This window comes from Hypomesus transpacificus, chromosome 26, assembly GCF_021917145.1.
Source record: "Hypomesus transpacificus isolate Combined female chromosome 26, fHypTra1, whole genome shotgun sequence".
NCBI lineage: Eukaryota > Metazoa > Chordata > Actinopteri > Osmeriformes > Osmeridae > Hypomesus > Hypomesus transpacificus.
Window position 1 is genome coordinate 2,483,970 of NC_061085.1, and position 20,052 is coordinate 2,504,021.

Here is a 20,052-nt window from a genome sequence, read left to right on the forward strand (position 1 = left end):
GCCAAGAATATAATACTGAATATTTTCTCTTTCTTTCTGCTACGTTTTTGAGTCTTTTTTGCTGGACTTCTGCTATCTGATTTGGATATTCCTGATGCTTTTGAGCAAGGAGTGTAATGGTACATGATGACATAGGAGGCCGAATGGGGACAAAAGAGACCTCAGACAATGGATATTTACAATGAATATCTATGGACCAATGTTGGACCTTGGAATGTTTCCATTTAGACTGTGTTGTAGTGTGTCGTATAATTTGCCTTTGTAGTCATAATATGTGCACATATTTATTATCTTTATATGATCTGTATTTATAAAGCAGACTTGAAATGATAACATGATGGCATGCCTTTTAAATGATTTCATTTTAAACCATGTGCATTGCTACATATGCATGACCTGTTGATTCCTACAAACAAAAGTACTGTATGTGTGCTACATCTAACCACTGGTAACTGGGATGTTTGACAAACACAAATAATGTACCTTTCATAAATAAATAAAAATGACCTGGGAACTTAGGCCACTGAATATTTAGTGTAAAACTTGCGGACAAAATGAATGAAAAAATATAGCTGCAAGCAGCAGTGAGTCGGCCAAGCAGGTTAAATTAACCAAAACACATTTTAGACATCTTCAGAACAAGGGGCCTCATTCACCAATATCTTTTTTAGTTATTTCTTAAATTTGTTCTTAAGAAAGTTCCTAAGAAAAGTCTTTGTGTGATTCATGAAAGTTTCCTTAACAGCAGAATTGTTCGCAGGTGCAGTCTTAGAATGATGTCTCCCAATATATCGTAAATTGAAAGCTTGTGCCCCCTTGCTTGGTTAACAGCCCGTTAATTCCCATAAAAGGGCATGAGATGACAGGGCCGTGCGCACATTCAGAGAAATGTCAAAAAGACGTGGGAAAGACGTAGGAGACCTCGACTCCAAAAGAAATAAAAACTTCAGTAATTCTGAAGTGGAGGTATTGCTGCAAGAAGTTGGCGCAACATCCTATTTAGTAGCGTCAGCTACTATACAAAGCAGTAAATACAATCGATGCATGGAATGCAATTACCAATGCTGTGAACGCTGTATCCGGAGAAGGGCACAGAACCGATGAAGTGAAAAATAAATGGTTTGATCTAAAATCTGAGGCAAAAAAAACATTTCTAAACATAGAAGACAGATGCTGGCCACTGGAGGGGGGAAGGCTGGGCCAGAGCTATCTGAGCTGGACCAGCGCATTGGGGCCTTAATTGGACAGACAGCTCTTATGGGTGGGCCATCGGTAAATAGGAAAACACAACGACATTAACTTCTGACGGAAAAGGTAGGGCCTCTAGCAGAAGACGGGCCCTCCTGATTGGACAAACGGACTGTCTGTCTTTTAACAGGAAGGAGAACACCTATTTTGAAAACATGAATCCCTCGAAGATACTTTCTAAATTTTTAAGAATTATTTTTATGCAAGGCGTAGGCTACATGCGACTTGATAATTGATATGTTGTCAACCAATCACAACATCAGGATGAGTATAAGCACTTGAAGTCACGTTTGTCAAATTAGTTCTAGTTATTGGTGTTCGTTGGCATACAAAGTTAGTCTTCTCTTATTAGCGTGGTTAATGATTAGAGCTTGCAACAATGAATTGCAGATTAAGGGTTCCTATCATCCAGCTAGCTCTCAACGCTCGGCAGAAATTTCAGGTCCACTCACTAAAAACGAAAATGTTCTGAATATCCTCGGAAATCTTAACTTTTTTCAACATTTTCAAAAAATCTTAAATATACACCAGATTATTATAAAAAAAGTCTGGCCTACTTCCACAACCTTTCAATTTTCTATAAAGTTTTAAACAAAACTCAAATAAATTGCTCATCTTGGAAAATAGCATTAAATCCACGCTAATATTAACACCTTTTTCTAAATTGTGTGCCTGTTTGTGCACATTCTGAAGATTTTTTGCACTGTGAATTTGCACTGTCAGTTCTGTTTAATGATTGAAAATTAATGCTATTTTTTAATCCGATTAATCGAAAAAAGAATCGACAGATTAATTGATTATTAAAATAATCGCTAGTTGCAGCCCTAAAGCAGTTGTTTATTTGTTTTTCCAGAATTGATACAAGTTGGAAGATTCATTCGAGACACTAGTGTGTATTTTTGTGTGTTAAGTGTTCTCTTCAACATCTTCAACAAGTCACCTATTTCATTTACGTACAGATGAAGTCCTGCTAAGGCAACAGCAACCACCCTCTGAAGCTGAACCTGAATCTTCCACCAGTACATCCACACATGCCCCCAGATCCCGTTCAACTCCTCCACGTTTGATCACCGATGCAGTCCTGGACAACCAAGAGAGAATAGCAATTAATTGCTCTCAAACTTGGACAACAACTCTGCCGTCCGGTCCCAGGAGTTAGTCAGGATGCTCATCCTCTTGTGGAGGCTGAGGGGGAAGTGCTACACCATGCTTCATGGCAATGTTGTGCAAGACACAGCAGGCCGTGATTATCCTACAAACCTAAAACAATGAATATGGTGTAATTTCAAATGCAGAAAGCATATGGTAGAACTTGACCATGTAGGCTCTTTTTTGCCAGATTTAAAGCAATTTCTCGTATGTGGTCTGTATACACACACATTCTCCGGTTTGTAAAGCAGCTTGATCCTCATAAAACAAGTCATTATAGGAATAGAAAGCCATTAGTGATTATACTGAGATGCTTACCAATGAGCCATGCGTCTCCAGCAGCTCCTTGTTTGAGGCGCATACCCATAGAACTGTTTTGCAAAATATAGGAATCATGTGCACCTCTTGGGAAGCGGAGGACCACATTCAGAAGTTGATTCTGGGATTCGCAGATCAGTTGGACATTTATAGAGTGGTATTGCTTGTGGTTGAGATATGGGAACGGATATGGAGATGGTGCCTTAATGCGCAGGTGTGTGCAGAAATACTATGGAATCCTCTCTTAATTGAGATCTGTTCTTCTGCTGTTTAGGGGAATTTGATGTATTGTGTAGCCAATTGATTGATTCCATCCACGACTCGCGGAAGTGCACGGCAGATATTTCCACCCGGTATCCTAGCTACATTTACTTTTAGTCATTTAGCAGACGCTCTTATCCAAAGTGACAGTAAGTACAGGGATATTCCCCCTTGCCAAAGGACACAACTTCATTTGACACGGCCGGGAATCAAACCGGCAACGTTCTGATTAATAGCCCGATTCCCTAACTGCTCAGCCGTCTGACCCATCTAGCTCCCTCTGAAAAGTTCCAGTAGCAAAAAATCCCAAGCTGTAGAGTACCTGCACCGCAGTGCTGGCTCCAAACTGTTACAATTATCCATGAGGACTGCTCTTGGTAGCGTAAGGCATCCCAAAAGGTACTCATCACTCTCATGCAAATAATTCTGTATGGTCACGGAAGATGCGTTCCTTCCTCAGGGCACGATCTGCAACATTTTGCAGCAGCAGTAAATATGCCATTGTGTGGTGTAGTCCTTATTATTGGATGACAATTAAGGTTCCTCACATAATTGATGTAAATTGAAGGCCAAGCAAGGCTCGTTTATGAATACAGGCCTAGCACAATTCATACACCATGGCAATTCAAAGTGCTTTACCAATGAGCAGAAGGGTAAGTGTATATTTATTAAAACAAACAAACATATAATTTTGTGTAAAATAATAAAGATAACTAGAGGGGGTACAATTTCTGGGGAAATTGTAGGGTGTGCTTGCTTACTTGTAGGGGTCCGTATTTAAATTACATTTTACAACTGATATTTCTTTATATTTTATATTAAAATGCATAGCCTTCTTATTATTTATTAAGATTACATAGATTTAAAAGCATATTATTTTCTGCTCATTTACAACTCAAAATACTAAGAGTGAAGAGTAGAATGAAATAGTCTTGTCATTTCCCCTGCAAGAGGGAATGGTGATCAGCAACCTCATAGTTAAATCAAAACGAATATATTTGGCAGGCCGGTGTAAAAATTGACCTAATCTCTATGATTTAAACGTCATTGTAAGTTTTTCCCTTCTGATATTTTCAGGCATTTAGCCTATTCATATTGCATTCATTCATTAATAAAGAACCCCCTTTTAAATTTATTTTAACAACGACGTTACCAGCAGTAGCTATCTCAGATGGAATCGCGATTCAAATAGTATCATCTGCTATCTGAAAATATGCCCCCAAAAACGTAAATAAGCTTGACATTTACTTAGGGGAAAATCACTCATTCATGAAAATGTCAGTGGTAGCGATCATTGTCAGTAACAAGGCAAAATGCGATATAGCCCTGCTGTGTGGAGAAGCTGCCCCGGTAAATTGTAGGCTACAACTACTACTAGACTGTCTTGGTAGCGATTGCGTTGGTTGAATTCGATTTAACGTTACTTCCGTTGTACGGTCTAGGCTGAAATGAATTATTTTCATGAACAGATTGAAGTTTAGGCTGTGGCAATGGAGTTCAGGTTAGTAGTCACTAGTCAGATAGTTTCACCTATTGAAAGACTTTTGATTTAAGTAAGGGTAGTGCCGAACATCATTGACTTCCTACGTAGGCTACTGTAAACAGCTGTGGAGATGTTTTTTTAGCTACTAACAGTACAGTACAGCGTTGCAGTGAGCTACACTGGTTTGAAACCACAGGTAATGATAATTTCACCAACAAATCGTTTACTTGTAATCTAATGTCATAATAAATCCTACAACGAAAATGTAATTGTGAGGAATGTTTATTTTAACAATTGAAAACAGATGCATCATAGACCGCTGTAGTATGTGTTGCCCGGACAACAGAGGCTAATGTCATGATGCTAATGCTTCAGTGAAATAGTAGACTAATGTTTTCGAAAGTAGATGTAACTACTTCCTTATATCAGCTTATATTGTTTTTCATATCACAAAGTAAAATGAGTAAATAGTTATCACCCTGGCCTATTTGCTTGTGGAGTTTCTGCAGATCCCTTGCAGTAAAGCAGTTAGCCTATCTATCTCCCAGAAGTTAACGAGCTGCTAAACTAATGTTCTGCTAGAGGTAGTCACGCGATATTTTGTGACGTTAGTGACGTCAGTAGCGTCAGTGACTGTGGCTAGCAAGTTAGCCACCGTTAGCTTCACTTTTGCCACAAAAACTTAATTAAAACCTAAACCGTGCAACGGAACATAAATCCCAATAGAACCAACGCAATCGCGACCAAGACGAACCTTTTGACATCGACGTTGTCTATGTAGTCCAAATATTGACTGAGCCTTAGGGGCGCGAAAATAAACAATAATAATAATATATATGTGAGATAACAATGGTTTGTGCTCGCCGAAAGGCAAGCACGCCCCAATTAGTTGCAAAATTATAAAGGAGAGAAATATTCAATTTTAAACTAAAGGGGTACAACTTCTGGGGAAATTGTAGGGTGTGCTTGCTTGTGTCTGTTGCAGATGGGTAAATTTATTAACTGTCATTTTTACAACTGATATTTCTGTATATTTTATATAAAATACTTATCATTAATGAAGATTGCATAGATTTAAAAGCATACATTTGTTGCTGCTCATTTCAAAATTTACATTTACATTTATTCATTTAGCAGACGCTTTTATCCAAAGCGACTTCCAAGAGAGAACTTTACAAAGTGCATAGGTCACTGATAATAACAACAAGATAGCCCCACAGCATTGCGGGTAGTCAAAAACAAGAAGTACATATTGTGAACAACCAAAAAATAGTGCTAAAGGGAAGAAACCATAAGAGCATGTAGTTAAACAAGTTAAAATTACACAGCATTAATCTCTAAGTGCAGGTGTATCTGTAGGAAAGCAATAAAAATAGGATTAACTAAAATAGAATACAACAGTTTAAATCAGCTACCACTAACCAACAAGAGCAACAGTCTAAGCAAGAGTCATTGTGATCCTTGAGGAAACTAGCGTTGGGTTCAGCAAACCATTCCTAAGTACCATTGTACTCCCGGAACAAGTGCGTCTTGAGCCTTCTCTTGAAGGTGGAGAGACAGTCCGTGTCGCTGATGGAGGTGGGGAGTTGATTCCACCACTGGGGTGCCAGGCAGGAGAAGAGCTTGTGCTGGGACCGGGCGGTCTTGAGAGGTGGGACCACCAGGCGGTTGTCTGAAGAAGACCGTAGGTGGCGGGTGGGGGTGTAAGGCTGCAGGAGAGACTTGATGTAGTCGGGCGCAGTCCCGTTCACTGCTCGGTAGGTCAGTACCAGGGTCTTGAATCTGATGCGGGCTGTTATGGGTAGCCAGTGGAGGGAGATGAGGAGCGGGGTAACGTGGGAGCGTCTGGGTAGATTGTAGACCAGGCGGGCCGCTGCGTTCTGAATCCTCTGAAGAGGGCGGGTTGCGCATGATGGGAGACCGGCAAGCAGCGAGTTGCAGTAGTCCAACTTGGAGAGGACAAGTGCTTGGACAAGCAGCTGGGTGGAGTGCTCAGACAGGTATCTCCTGATCTTCCGGATGTTGTAGAGGGTGAATCTACACGACCGGGAGACGGCAGCAATGTGGGCCGTGAGGGAGAGCTCGTCATCCATGGTAACCCCAAGGTTCCTGGCAGAGGATGAGGGGGTCACCGTCACAGATCCCAGGGTGATTGAGAGGTCATGGGAGATAGAGGGTTTGGCCGGGATGATGAGAAGTTCCCTTTTGGCAAGGTTCAGCTGGAGGTGGTGCTCAGTCATCCAGGCGGAGATGTCTGCGAGGCAGGCCTCAATCCTAACTGAGATCCCCGGATCGGTCGGAGGGAACGACAGGTACAGCTGCGTGTCGTCAGCGTAGCAGTGGTAGGAGAAGCCATGGGAGGTGATGATTGGACCAAGTGAGGTGGTGTACAGAGAGAAGAGGAGGGGACCAAGGACGGAGCCCTGTGGGACACCAGTGGAGAGCTGGCGAGGGCCTGACAGTTTGCCTCCCCAGGAGACCTGGTAGGATCTTCCCGACAGGTAGGATGAGATCCACTGGAGTGCAGTGCCAGTGATGCCCATCTCAGAAAGTCTGGAGAGCAGGATCTCGTGGTTAACCGTATCAAACGCCGCAGAAAGGTCCAGCAGAATGATGACGGATGACCTGGAAGCTGCTCTGGCAGACTGGAGGGCAGTGGTGACTGAAAGGAGGGCAGTCTCTGTGGAGTGGCCGGTCTTGAAGCCCGATTGGATGGGGTCGAGCAGGTTGTTCTGAGAAAGGAAGTTAAATAGTGGTGTTTGCACAACCACTATGATGTAAAGGGAGTTCTGTACTCAGTGTGGAATGAAACTTAAGTATCGATCTTATCACGCTATCAATCAGGCTATCGATACCAACGTTGGTATCGATAGTTGCCGGGTTTCCCAACCCGGCCACTGTCGGTCTTGAGATCGATATGCCCACCCCTATGCTGTATCATCTCGCTGAGGATCGTGAACACAATTTCAGATTCAATATTTCATTAATTGAATCCGCACAAGGTGCTGCCACCTTGGAATAGTCAAAAGCAGTCGATTTAAGTTGAACCACCGATCAGAGGTTTTAACCCGCCCCCTGACTTGGTGACGGGGGGACGACAGATTTATTTTGCTGCAGCAAGTTTCACCGTGGATAAATGTAAGTATAAATAAATAAATGTAAGTATAAATAAATAAATGTAAACACATGAAAACGTAAACTTATATATATATATATATACACACACAAATACATGTAACATTTATATATTTTGTGTCATTTATTTAAGCTTTGTGTTATATAATTTTGTATTTATCCAAGTATTTATTTATTTAGTTTTGGCCCCTATAATCCTCCATAAGTATCACCATTCAAAACCTTTGTGGCTTTGCCGCCTCATTTTATACCCCGACACGTCAGAGTCTTTTGGCAAGTCGGGAGACAGGTTTCGTTTAAGATCACATCACAAAACGTTTCTAAACACTTTGACACGTGACCGGAAGTGTTTTTAAAACCCGTCTCGGAACGTTGTTCCGATGCAGTGAGTGTTGAATGTGTCGGGACAGTATCGACACCGTAGTACCGAGTGGAAAATCAGTAGGGCTTCGTCCCAAGCGTCATCAACAAACATGGCGGACGCCACAACACCAGGCGTGTCAGCCCCTCATCCTGAAAGATGTGCATTTTATGTGGAAAGGAAAAAACGGTTCTGTAAAATGCAAGTTGGAAGTGGAAGAAGGTTTTGTGGGGAGCACGCACATGCGGTAAGAAGCTTCAAGCAAACTCCAAAACCCGCTCTAATATCCTGTAAATGTAGTGCTCTGTAGATAGTTAACTCTAGCTAGCTAACTACATCAAAGAAAGTTGGCAGCGTGTAGTCAAAGCTGCCTGCAACGGCAAAATGAATAGAATTCCTTTTAGTTGGTTGGCCGAAGCTCAAAATCGTGCATTTGAACAATCACTGGCGATGGAGGAGCTGGATTTTTCTGTATCACTTTAAAACTTTTCTACAACCCTTAAAAAATGTGTTGGCATGACCAGCACATTTTTCAAGGAACAAACATTTTGTTTCTTTATCGACGCAGGTATTTTTTTCCGGACAACTATGGTCAGCATCTAGCCTGACGTTGTCATACTCATAATTCTAGGCAGAATATGAGTCTGAACTCTCCGTTGGGCTGTGACTATGGGGCGTGTGGCAACCGAGCTCGTAAAACAAATGACTCTTCGCTCAATTGGATAGACCTACAACCAATCAGAGCAACGTAATATGTTGTTTGTTGAAAACGAAGGTGACATTGTTGATTACGTTATTGTTGATCATCTGTCCATCATCGTATAAAGCCCGCCCTGACCATTTCATTGGTCAGCCCAGATCCTGGTCTTACAACTTCCCGACCAAATTTTTTTGTGGGCGGGGATGAGTTGGGCTGGCAGCCAGGCTAGTCCGCATCCAATAAGAGCTTATATACATGACACCTTCATAAAATCCACCAATCGTATACCCCGATATTCAAGGCGAGTAAAGTAGGAAGTAAACATTCACATGTGCATTTTTGGTGAGCCGGTATATTGTCAGTGGGTGACTGGGCTTCAAATGTATGGACAAAAGTAAAACAAATGGGTAATTCAGGTATTCTCTAAAGAAGCATTCTAACATTCCACTTAAACTAGTTTATACCATAGTCTGGGTGAATACTCGATTCTGATTATCGGGTGATAACAGACACCTACTGCGTCAGTGCAGCAAAACTGTCTTTTCACCGTTCTAAATTATTCCGCTGGCAACATAGTATATAAGCCTGTACAAAGTTTCTGAAACAAGTAACCATAACAACAGTGACAGTCAGCCTCCATTTACAACTTTGAAAGACTTTAACAAGAAGCTAACTTGTAATTTACAACAAGTGACTTCAAAATGTATTTTAACCTATTTGAAAATGTTACCTTTCTGAATGCACTGTGTCAGTGTCACGTAACCGCTCATCTCACATCCCATTCGCTATTCACCTCGCTAGTCAATCTACTTCATACAGGCTGTGTGGCCAACTCTACACATGGCCGATTAGGGCTGTCCCCACTCAGTCGACTAGTGGTTCTCAATCTTAGTCCTCGGGACCCCCTGCCCTGCGTGTTTTAGACGTTTCCCTACTCCAACACACCTGATTCAAATGAATGTGTCGTTATCAGGCCCAACACACCTGATTCAAATGAATGGGTCGTTATCAGGCCCATTTATTTGAATCAGGTGTGTTGGAGCAGGGAAATATCTCAATGGGGTCCCGAGGACCAGGATTGAGAACCACTGGACTAGTCGATTTTCTGGTCGATATGCTCTTGGTCGATTAAGATTTCAAGCTGCCTTATGGCAATGTGAGATCTGATTCCCGCTTGTGTCATCATTGCTGAATTTAAGAAATGTTCTACAGAAATTGTAGATTATATTATTTGAGACAACTAAAGCAACTCTAAAATATAAAATTTAAAAGGTGTAACTATTTCCCCTTTCGTTAATCTGCACTTTGTTTTGTTTTGGTATTTTGCACACGGCACAAGCACAATTGGCTGCAGAACTACAAACTCTGCCATAGCCTACTTTGTCGGTGTTATTAGTCAAAATGTCAGCTGTGTTATGGCAGCATTTTATTAAAGTACATTTACATTTACAAAGTACCGGATGACTCGAAAAACGTTGAATACAAACTCTGCCAACAACGGTTTATTTTTCATAGTTCTACGTAGGGCTGCACGATTATGGCCAAAATGATAATCACAATTATTTTGCTCAATATTGAGATCACGATTAATTATCACGATTATTTGTTGATTTTAACCTAATCAAATTTGTTTGTCACAATGCATTGTACCTGCAGAATGGATGTAAATAAAACTCAAAACATACAATCAATAAAAAACAAATGATCTCCGTCCACACTAGCATTTTCATATCGTTTTCCAAATGTTTGCCGTCCACACTAACACGGGTACATGACAATCTTTGTCATGGTTACGCCACTCCTGCCCCTCCCTCCCGCCACGGTGCCCTGTTTACATACTCCTCTGGCAATACTATTTGGTGTTTTAAAATTGTCCCACCAGCTAGCTGTTCAGCCAGGTGTCACCCAGAATCGCCGCTGTATATTTGGTTTAAACCGTCTTCACTGCCTTGTCCCCCTATCGTTCATATACACTAAGTACAGCACTTGCCTTCTGCGTAGGAGTACCGCGTAACTATTAAACTTAATAGATGCCCAGGCCCAAGATCACTTGTGATAATACTTGTACCTCAAGTACAATAACTAAACTGGTAAATAAATTATAGAGATGGAGCAGCATATTTCTTTCATGTTCATCTTGACATTATAGCTATAGAGCGAAAGCTAACCCAAAGCCATAGCAACTGAACGTCATCGTATCTGAAAAGCTCCGTGGACCCCGTCCACACTACTACGCGAACCCGGCGTTTTCAAATGTCTCCGGCTAAGGGAGCGTATTCGAAAAGCTCTGTTTTCCGTGTCCGAATACGCCGTATTAGTGTGGACGGGAGGTGCAAACGCAGACATAAGTTTGCGTTTGTAAATTTGCTCGGGCTATTGTGGACGGGCCCTAAGCGGCGTGGGGCAGGGAACATCTCGTGATCAGATATTAAGTATTTTCGACTCCATGCAACGCCGCAGCCGGCTGCAGCCAGATTGGAGAAAGAGTTTATCATAGCCCAATACATTAAATGACAAATTTTCCGAGTTTACAGAGCCGTTTATAACTCCTCCCCGACTGCAGGCGGCAACTTTCGCTGTTCATTTCATGCAGCCGCAGCCGATGTCGAACGCACCTATTAGTTTACCGAGAGCTAGATTGTCTTTGCAAAAAATAACTTTGATACGGAGCGTTCTATTAACAGAATGACGCATTTTAAATATCGCTCGATCACGTGAATTTGATCGTGGGAAGCCGAAATCGTGATTAAAATTCAACTGTGCAACCCTAGTTCTACGTCAAATATGATGTAGCCTACCACCTGAAAAACCCCAGTTGTCTTAGCCCTACTTCACTCATGCTAACGCGCTGGGTTGAAAAATGAATATGCCTGTTATAAGATCCAAATCGAATGACATAATTTTCTCCGGCCAAGACAACAAAATCTTTTTCTGTTGCACCGTTCCCCACTCAGCTTCTAAGTAAGTTTGTATGCTGCAAGTTCAGGTAGTATAAGCGTGCTCTGATGATTTGAATGTTAAACAATATTTTTAATTTGTAGTAATTTGTAAGAGATACTAAAAACCATCGGCATTTACATTTAGTCATTTAGCAGACGCTCTTATCCAGAGCAACTTCCAGTAAGTACAGGGACATTCCCCCCGAGGCAAGTAGGGTGAAGTGCCTTGCCCAAGGACACAACGTCATTTGGCACGGCAGGGAATCGATCCGACAACCTTCCGATTACTAGCCCGATTCCCTCACCGCTCAGCGATCGGACTCCTCATTTGGTTACAACAGGACTGGTGATACGAGTCTTATTATTTGTAGGCTACCGTATTTTACGGAAAATAAGCCGCACCATGTACAAGCCGCACCCCCTCAGAATGTACAATTTGTGTTTGTAGATCGGAGTACAAGCCGCACTTTACAAGTTAACTATGTCACCGTTGCACAGCCCATTGCATTGATCAATTGCAAATTCATGCTGAGGCAGTGGACAGCTTGGATAGCGATCTAACTGGACAACATTCCCAATTAGGGTGAACACTCAAATTATCTAAACTATAGACAATAGCATTACACATATCAAAACAGAACGACCACAACAATAGAACTCCAAACAATGCTTATTAAGCTAAACTAATGCCCTTAACTTAGTAGCTTTTCAGCTTGCCGCAGGGCATTCTGGGTGCCAAGAGCAATGCACGAGTCTGGGCGATCTTACAGCATTGTGTAACACTCTTCGGTTGTGGATAGGGATGTCACGAGAACCGATACTTACGGTACCTTCCGATGCTAAAATAACAAAACACCGACGATGCCCATTTTTTTGAAGCACCGTAAGTACCGTGAGCGCCGATGCCAGATGTTAGCATCGGTGCTGCGCCTTCAGGAGTGTTCCAGTCGACGTTTACATTAAGAAAAACAAGATAACAACTGCTGCTTTAGCGATCGCCCCGCTTCGACTTGTTGACAAGAAAGGCAAAGAAAGTTGTTTGCGTTTGAGGCAGATGACCCTGGCGTTATAATTAATCCGCAGAATCCATTATGCAAAAAATGCTACCGCAGTCTTCAGACCAAGGGGGAATATTTCCAATTTAGCTAAGCATCTGAAAGATCGTCATCTGGATTTGTTTAAAGAATTCAAGGCAAGTTCTGATTCAGTTCCAGAAGAGGCGCAGCACCGATGCTAACATCTGGCATCATACAAAATAAATCAATGTTCGTTGAAGTCGCGGCGAAATTCTGAATACATCCAAAGAATGCATTTTTTCTGTTTGTTTAATCTGTCATACTAAAATACACGTTACATGATGTTTGAGATGGTGGGCACGTGTGTTACAATGGCTTATGTAGCCTACATAGTTTAGGTTAGCTGTAGTTTTAACGTTAGCCCATAGCTTAGAAGGTAAACTCATGTCATGTTCATCTTGTTAGCTGAATGGCTTAATTGCACTTTATTATGTTGTGCTATGCTCTATTGCACATGTTTTGTATGTCTTTGTAGGACATTTTGCTATTTTTCAAATATTTTAAAGAAGTTCATGGTTCAAGTAGCCTACATGGAATCTTAGACAATCCTCTTTTTTTTTACCATGGTATCGAAATTGGCATCGAGAATCGTGTTATTTTAATGGTATTGGCACCGACTACTGAATTTTTGGTATCGTGACACCCCTAGTTGTGGATAGTATGTCCAGATATAAAGCCAAGTCACTCATTTAGTGGCAGAATCCATTGTTATGTCTACAAAATTATTTTAGATACAGTATAAGTTTAGCTAGCTTGCAAATCCTGAGGATAGCCTACTGTAGCAGACCTTTCTATGTGACAACGGACAAGGCTGTTTTGTCCCTCGGGAGTTGCCGTAGGCTTGATGCTGAAACATTAGCCTACGTGAAATCAGTGAGGGCTGTTGGTATGGCGATGTCAAGAAGAGCAGTGGTAAAATACAAGTTATGAAAAGAAACCGCGTCCGTGCCTTATTGTCTACATGATCATATACAATTATATCTAAAACAAACTTAAGAAGAGCTTGGTTACACTACCAAAGTTGAATTAGTAATGTTGTTAGCGATGCTAGCGTTCTTTTGCTAGTTAGCCTATAACATTTCACTGTGTCTTGCAGCTGTTTGATTAACTAAAATGATTATGAAATGTTAAGTTCTACTAGCCATTTGCCTACTTTAGCAAGTCACTGTATTTCCAAGCCCTGATAGTGTAACTGAGACTACACAGTAAATAATTCCTCTTTCAAGTAATAAGCCCATGTGTTGAGCATTAAATTAGCTGCACGGCCTGTAGAGATCTTGAGATGAAGCTACTTTTTTGTTATAAAGCTGGACAACAAGCCGCGTCGAAATATAAGCCGCACAAGCACAAAACTGTAAAATTGTAGTACAAGTCGCGGCTTTTTTTCCGTAAAATACGGTATTGGCGGCTGAATCTGCAATGTCCAGCAGCCATTGAGTCAGATCCCGATTTTTTTTTTGTACAAAAAAAAAAAAAAGTTTCAAATTTCGATTAGTCGATTTTCAGACGTCTCAGTCGAGTCTTGGTCGACCAAAGAAAATCTTAGTCGGGGACAGCCCTACGAATATTTTCTTTTTTAAAATCTAGATTCTATTTGGGGACAATGACATGGCTCGATAGCTGGCTAGTCATGTTGTTAAACATACTGTCAAATTCTAATTACTGTTAGGAGAATGTCAACTTTGATGCGGTCATCTCACATCTATTTGCTATTCAACTCGCTCCACAGGCTGCAGTCATACTGTAGGCTATACAGTATACGGCCGATACTTTTGTGAAAATCTTGATATTGATTTTGGGAAGTAACATGGCTGGTTAGCTAGCAAATCTCCTTGTCAAACATACTGTAAAATTATATTTACTGTTTGTCAACCGTACACAATGTTATTGCCTTTGAATCCTGCTAGCATAACATTAGCTTTCGGGCTAATAGCTCAGCCAAAGGAAAGGCGGTGTTGGTTCTATGAACTGAGCGGATTAGAAATATCAGAGTTGGCTAACGTTGAAAAACTGGTATCGGATCTATACCACATCATTGATTTCTATTGCAAAACGCCTTAAAACATAAATTAATGTTTGTAAAAAAAATCGTCGACAAGTTACCATGGTATAACCGGGATAATGCCCTTCGAGGTGTCCAATATCACCTGATAATGGACTCCGCTGCGCGTCGGACATTTCACGCCTCCGCATCGTCCATTATCAGGTGATATTGGACACCTCGTCGCGCATTATCCCTTACAGATTTGTTATATTATTGCGCTTCTATTAGTCATCAGAGCAAGTTAACAGTGAAGTGATAATAAATTGTGCAGAACATTTTTTTCCTTTTTTCTAATCAATGTATTTGTTCCCAGGTGTCCCCACCCCCTCCCGAAACTAAACCTATATTTCGGATAGGGCTGTCCCCGACCTAAGAATTTCTTTGTTCGACCAAAACTCGACTAAAACGTCTGAAAATCGACTAATCGAACTTTGAAATGCTTAAAAAAATAAATAATTTACAAACATTTTTGCGATCTGACTCAATGGCTGCTGGACATTGCAGATTCAGCCGCTAAAAGCCTACTAATAATAAGACTTGTATCACTAGTCCTGTTGTAACCGAATGCCGATGGTATTTAGTATCTCTTACAATGTACAACAAATTAAAAATATTGTTTGTTTAACATGCAAATCATCAGAGTGCGCTTATCACTGCCTCAAAACTTGCAGCATGTGAACTTACGTAGAAGCTGAGTGGGGAACGTTGAAACAAAGAAAGATTTAGTCTTGGCCGGAGAAGATAATGTCATTCGATTTGGATGTGATTCTTATAATAGGCAGATTCCTTTTTCAACCCAGCGCGTTCGCATGAGTGAAGTAGGGCTAGACCAACTTGCGTTTTTCAGGTGGTAGGCTACATCATTTTCGACGTCGAACTAGGAAATTAAACCGTTGCTGGCAGAGTTTGCATTCAACGTTTTTCGAGTCACCCGGTACTTTGTAAATGTACTTTAATGAAATGCCGCCATACCACAGATGTCTTTGCCATTTTGACTAATAACACAGACAAAAGTAGGCTATGGCAGAGTTTGTAGTTCTGCAGCCAATTGTGCTCCTGCCGTGTGCAAAATACCAAAAGAAAACTAAGCGCAGACTAAAGAAAGGGAAAACAGCAACACCTTTTCTTTTAAGTTATATATTTTTAGGTTTATTTGTCTTAAATAATATAATCTACAATTTCTGTTGAACATTTCGTTAATTCAGCAATGATTACACAAGCGAGAATCAGATCTCACACTGCCATATGGCAGCTCGACTAAAACAATCTTAGTCGACCAAGAGCATATCGACCAGAAAATCGACGAGTCGACCAAGTGGGGACAGCCCTAATTTCGGAACAGGTTAATGTAATAGTCTAATAGTTAATGTAATATTGCACATATTTTCGTCCTATTTACCTTAAAGCAATAAAGTTAGGCTACTTAAAGACACCTTACACTTATAAAGTATGTTCTAAATGGCATAAATGCTGCCAATTAATAATTGACGTAACAACTTATTGTAAATGGTCAGTAGCCTAGCCTATCGATTTAAAGTCCATATGGCAGGTACATTTTTCCAACAAATTTGCGCTATTTGCTTGTTGGTAATAAACATTTAAACTATTAATTATTTAATTTGATGTTGTTGGGTGTAGGGCTGCAACTAACGATTATCTATCGACTATTTTTTTCGATTAATTAATTTCCCCCCCTAAAAACAAAAGAATGACAAAATGTAGAAATTTGCTCTCGGTCTAACTTGTTTCAGCTCTCCCACACTCTGTTCCGCCATGATTCAAAAACCTTCTTCTTCTTTGCCTTAGTGCGACAGTGTAAGCAATACTGCCCCCTGTACTTCCGGTAGTGCATTGCAATGCTGAATGAAAATTACGGCAGCTCTGAATCTTTTTATAATATATATATATAATACATTACGCGTCGATGATAAAAATCCACGTCGACAATTTTTCATAATCGACATAGTCGATTTTGTCGACTATTCGTTGCAGCTCTAGTTGGGTGTCTCAAAACGCAATTAAATACTAAAAAGTATCTACTTTTTGCAATGATTTCGTTCCCCCACAATGCATTGCATGACGTCACGTTGGGGAGACAACAGACCAAAGTCTGCTTTGAGACCATTGAAATTTATTAGAAAAAGCACTAGGATAGTACCAGAGAATGTCTAATATGGGCTCTGCTAGCATCATCAAAACGTGGGACATCTAATTGGAAAGGTGTTTACAATGTCAGGGAAAATATTTAATTTGGGATGATCTTGGGGGGGGGGTTTCACAGGTGGAACTGTCAAGTTAGCCCATAGCTAGCCCATTGCTAGCATGATGTCTTCTAGATCTAGATAGAGCTACGTTTACCGGTAGTACTAGTCTACTTATCTGAATTAGGGGTGGGCGGTATACCGGTATGAACGCGAATACCGGTTTTGCTTTGTGCCATGATATGGATTTTGCCATATCATGGATATCACGATTAGGGCTGCAACAACTAATCGCAGTGTTTCCCCTATGTTGATTTTACGGCCCGCCACGGTTAAATTTCTGCCGCCACGGTATCAGAATTAGAGCTGTACAAAATTTTAGGCCGTCACTCAGCCGTGATTGTTAGAGCGCATGTCGGAGAATAGCACAGACGCGCTTCACAGCGCAGTTGAGATTGCGCGTGTGCGTCCTTGAAAACTGAAAGTCGTATAACTTATAAATTATATGTTGTCAGTTCATTTAAGCCTGTTATTGTATTAGTCTATAGTTCTTGCAAATTTAAAATAAAGTTAACTGGTGATTTTCGTTGTCGGTATTCTTCCCCTGCTAGCGAAATTGCACGTCTGTTGATTCGATAGCGATTACTGCCCTTGCTCACGTTTGTATTTTAGGTGCATTATTATGCTTAAGTAGCCTAGTTTTTATGAATAAATAGTGGGTATATTGTTATTGTTTGCTACAGAATGCTTAGCCTATCAAGATCAAATGAAGCAGACAGTGTACATGCTTCTGAGTGGCCTACCTTAATCTATAGACTAGGCCAATGCATTTACAATAAGTTGTTACGTCAATTATTTATTGGCAGCATTTATGCCATTTAGAACATACTGTAAGGTGTCTTTTAAGTATGCTAACTGTATTTCTTTAGGGGAAATAGGACGAAAATATGTGCAATATTACATTAGCTATTAGACTATTACATTAAGCTGTTCCGAAATATAGGGTTAGCACTTTGTTTTGGCCGAGCGGGGGGGGGGGGGGGGGGGGGGGGGGGGGGGGGGTATAGACCTGACCTGCCCCCACTGCAAAAAAAAATCCTAGGGGAAAAACTGAATTGATTAAAATCTATAATTAAAAGCGTTGGCACGAACGCTTTTAATTATCGATTAGTTGTGTCGCGCGATTATTACACCACTATATAAGTCGCGGAGATGTTTGAGTAAAAACAAATACAATTTTAGTTGAGTGCGGAGCAAAGCGGAGGTAGAGGAAAGACTATCGGAGAGACGTTGTTGAGTAACATTGTTCTGAAACACATGGCGGAGAAATCAGTACTACCTTTTACATTTTGAAAAATGTAGACTTTTAAAATATTTTTATGAATATAAAACCTCTGACAAACACCAAAGTATATTAACAATGTCTGGTATACTTCACAGCCTTTACTTTTTCAATCAAGTTTCAAATAAAATGACAGAAAATCACTCATCTTTAAAAATAGCTTAATCCTTGCAAAACGTAACTTTTTTCAAAATGGTGTCAAAAAATCGTACATATACACCAGATTATTCCAATAAAGTCTGGCCTACTTCCACAACCTTTCAATAAAAATTTTTTTTTTAAACAAAACTCAAATAGATTTAATGCTTTTAGTTTTTTGTGTATTTTTTTTTTGTATCCGATTTACCAACCGTGGGCTGGTATCTTTTACAAAAAGAAAAAGCAGCATGGACGCTGCACGCATTGTGCCAGCCAATGAAAGTCAACAAACAAGCTAGCGCAACTCCAGAGGAAGCAAACATTCATGTGAGTAAACTGCTTTTGTTGGCAATGTAAGCAAGCTTTAATGATGTCTGAAAATAACGCCAGTGGGGTTGATTTGCCGAACAAAGTAGAATTGGTTAAAACATTTTTTAGCCTCTGTCGTTTGGAAATGATTTGGTTTCAAGTTATCCGACATCGACCGACAAACGCGACAGACGCCTACTCTGTACTTTTTCACCACCTGAAAGCCATGCACGTGCGCGAAAATGAATCTACCAGAATGCGTTTGATAAATCCAATGCCAGGTTGGTTAGAATTGTAAAATGTATGTTTATTGTAGGCCAACCGAATCGAGTATTCAGCCATGTAATAATTGTTTATAGCTAGAGCTAACTCTACAAAAATGTAACAGTTTTTTTGCGATCCCATAAACGTAGGCTACTGTTGAACGCGTAGGCTACTGAAAGTCGATCTTCCGTGGCAATTAAACGCTGCAAAACTGGAAATTATTTTGAAAATTCTACTCATGACACCCCGGAGTTACCCAATCCAAATCCGTCCAAGTGCGGTAGATTAGCCGCTGCAGTGCGGATTGCATTGTCATGACATTTTAAGAATAACTAATATATCTTGATAAATACTGATACCGTCAGTGCTTACGAATTATAACGTGATAAACATTTTAGGCCATACCGCCCAGCCCTAATCTGAACTACAACGACATGATTGTCCGGGACAAGTGGATTTGTAGGGCAAGTGGAAGAGAAGGTACTTGTCCCACTGGACAAGTTTAAACTCAAACAAAATAAAATGGCATGTTACTTGCACTGGCCAGCTTGCAAATACTGAGGATAGCCTACCGAAGTTGTTACCCAATGTCGTTAGCGATGCTAGCTAACGTTAGTTTGCTAGCTGTATATAACATTTCACTGGGTCTTGCAGCTGTTTGACTGAAATTGTTTTAAAATGTTATGTTCTACTACTAGCCATTTGCCTACTTTAGCAAGTCACAGTATTTCCAAGCCCTGATAATGTAACTGAGAAGACGCAGTAAATAATTCCTCTTTCAAGTAATAAGCCCTGTTCTGTTAAACACTCTGTAGCAAACAATAACAATAAACACACTTTTTATTAATTAAAACTACTTCAGCATAATAATGCACCTAAAATACAAACCTGAGCAAGGGCAGCAATCGCTATGGAATCAACAGACATGCAATTTAGCTAGCAGGGGAAGAATACAAACAACGAAAATCACCAGTTTACTGGATTTAAATTTGCAGGAACTATAGACTTATACAATAACAGGCTTAAATGAACTGACGACATAAGTTATACGACTTGCAGTTCTCAAGGACGCACACATGCAATC

The 20,052-nt window shown here is 40.6% G+C and overlaps 1 protein-coding gene across 1 annotated transcript in view; it reads left to right on the top strand.

Moving 5' to 3' along the window:
• Positions 1–7,886: 7,886 nt before the first annotated feature.
• Positions 7,887–20,052, top strand: part of trmt13 (tRNA methyltransferase 13 homolog) — a 62,862-nt gene continuing 50,696 nt past the window's right edge. Inside the window, exon 1 of the mRNA XM_047050009.1 lies at positions 7,887–8,202. Coding sequence (XP_046905965.1) covers positions 8,068–8,202 — 135 coding nt within the window. The 5' untranslated portion in view covers positions 7,887–8,067. The remainder of the gene's footprint in view (positions 8,203–20,052) is intronic.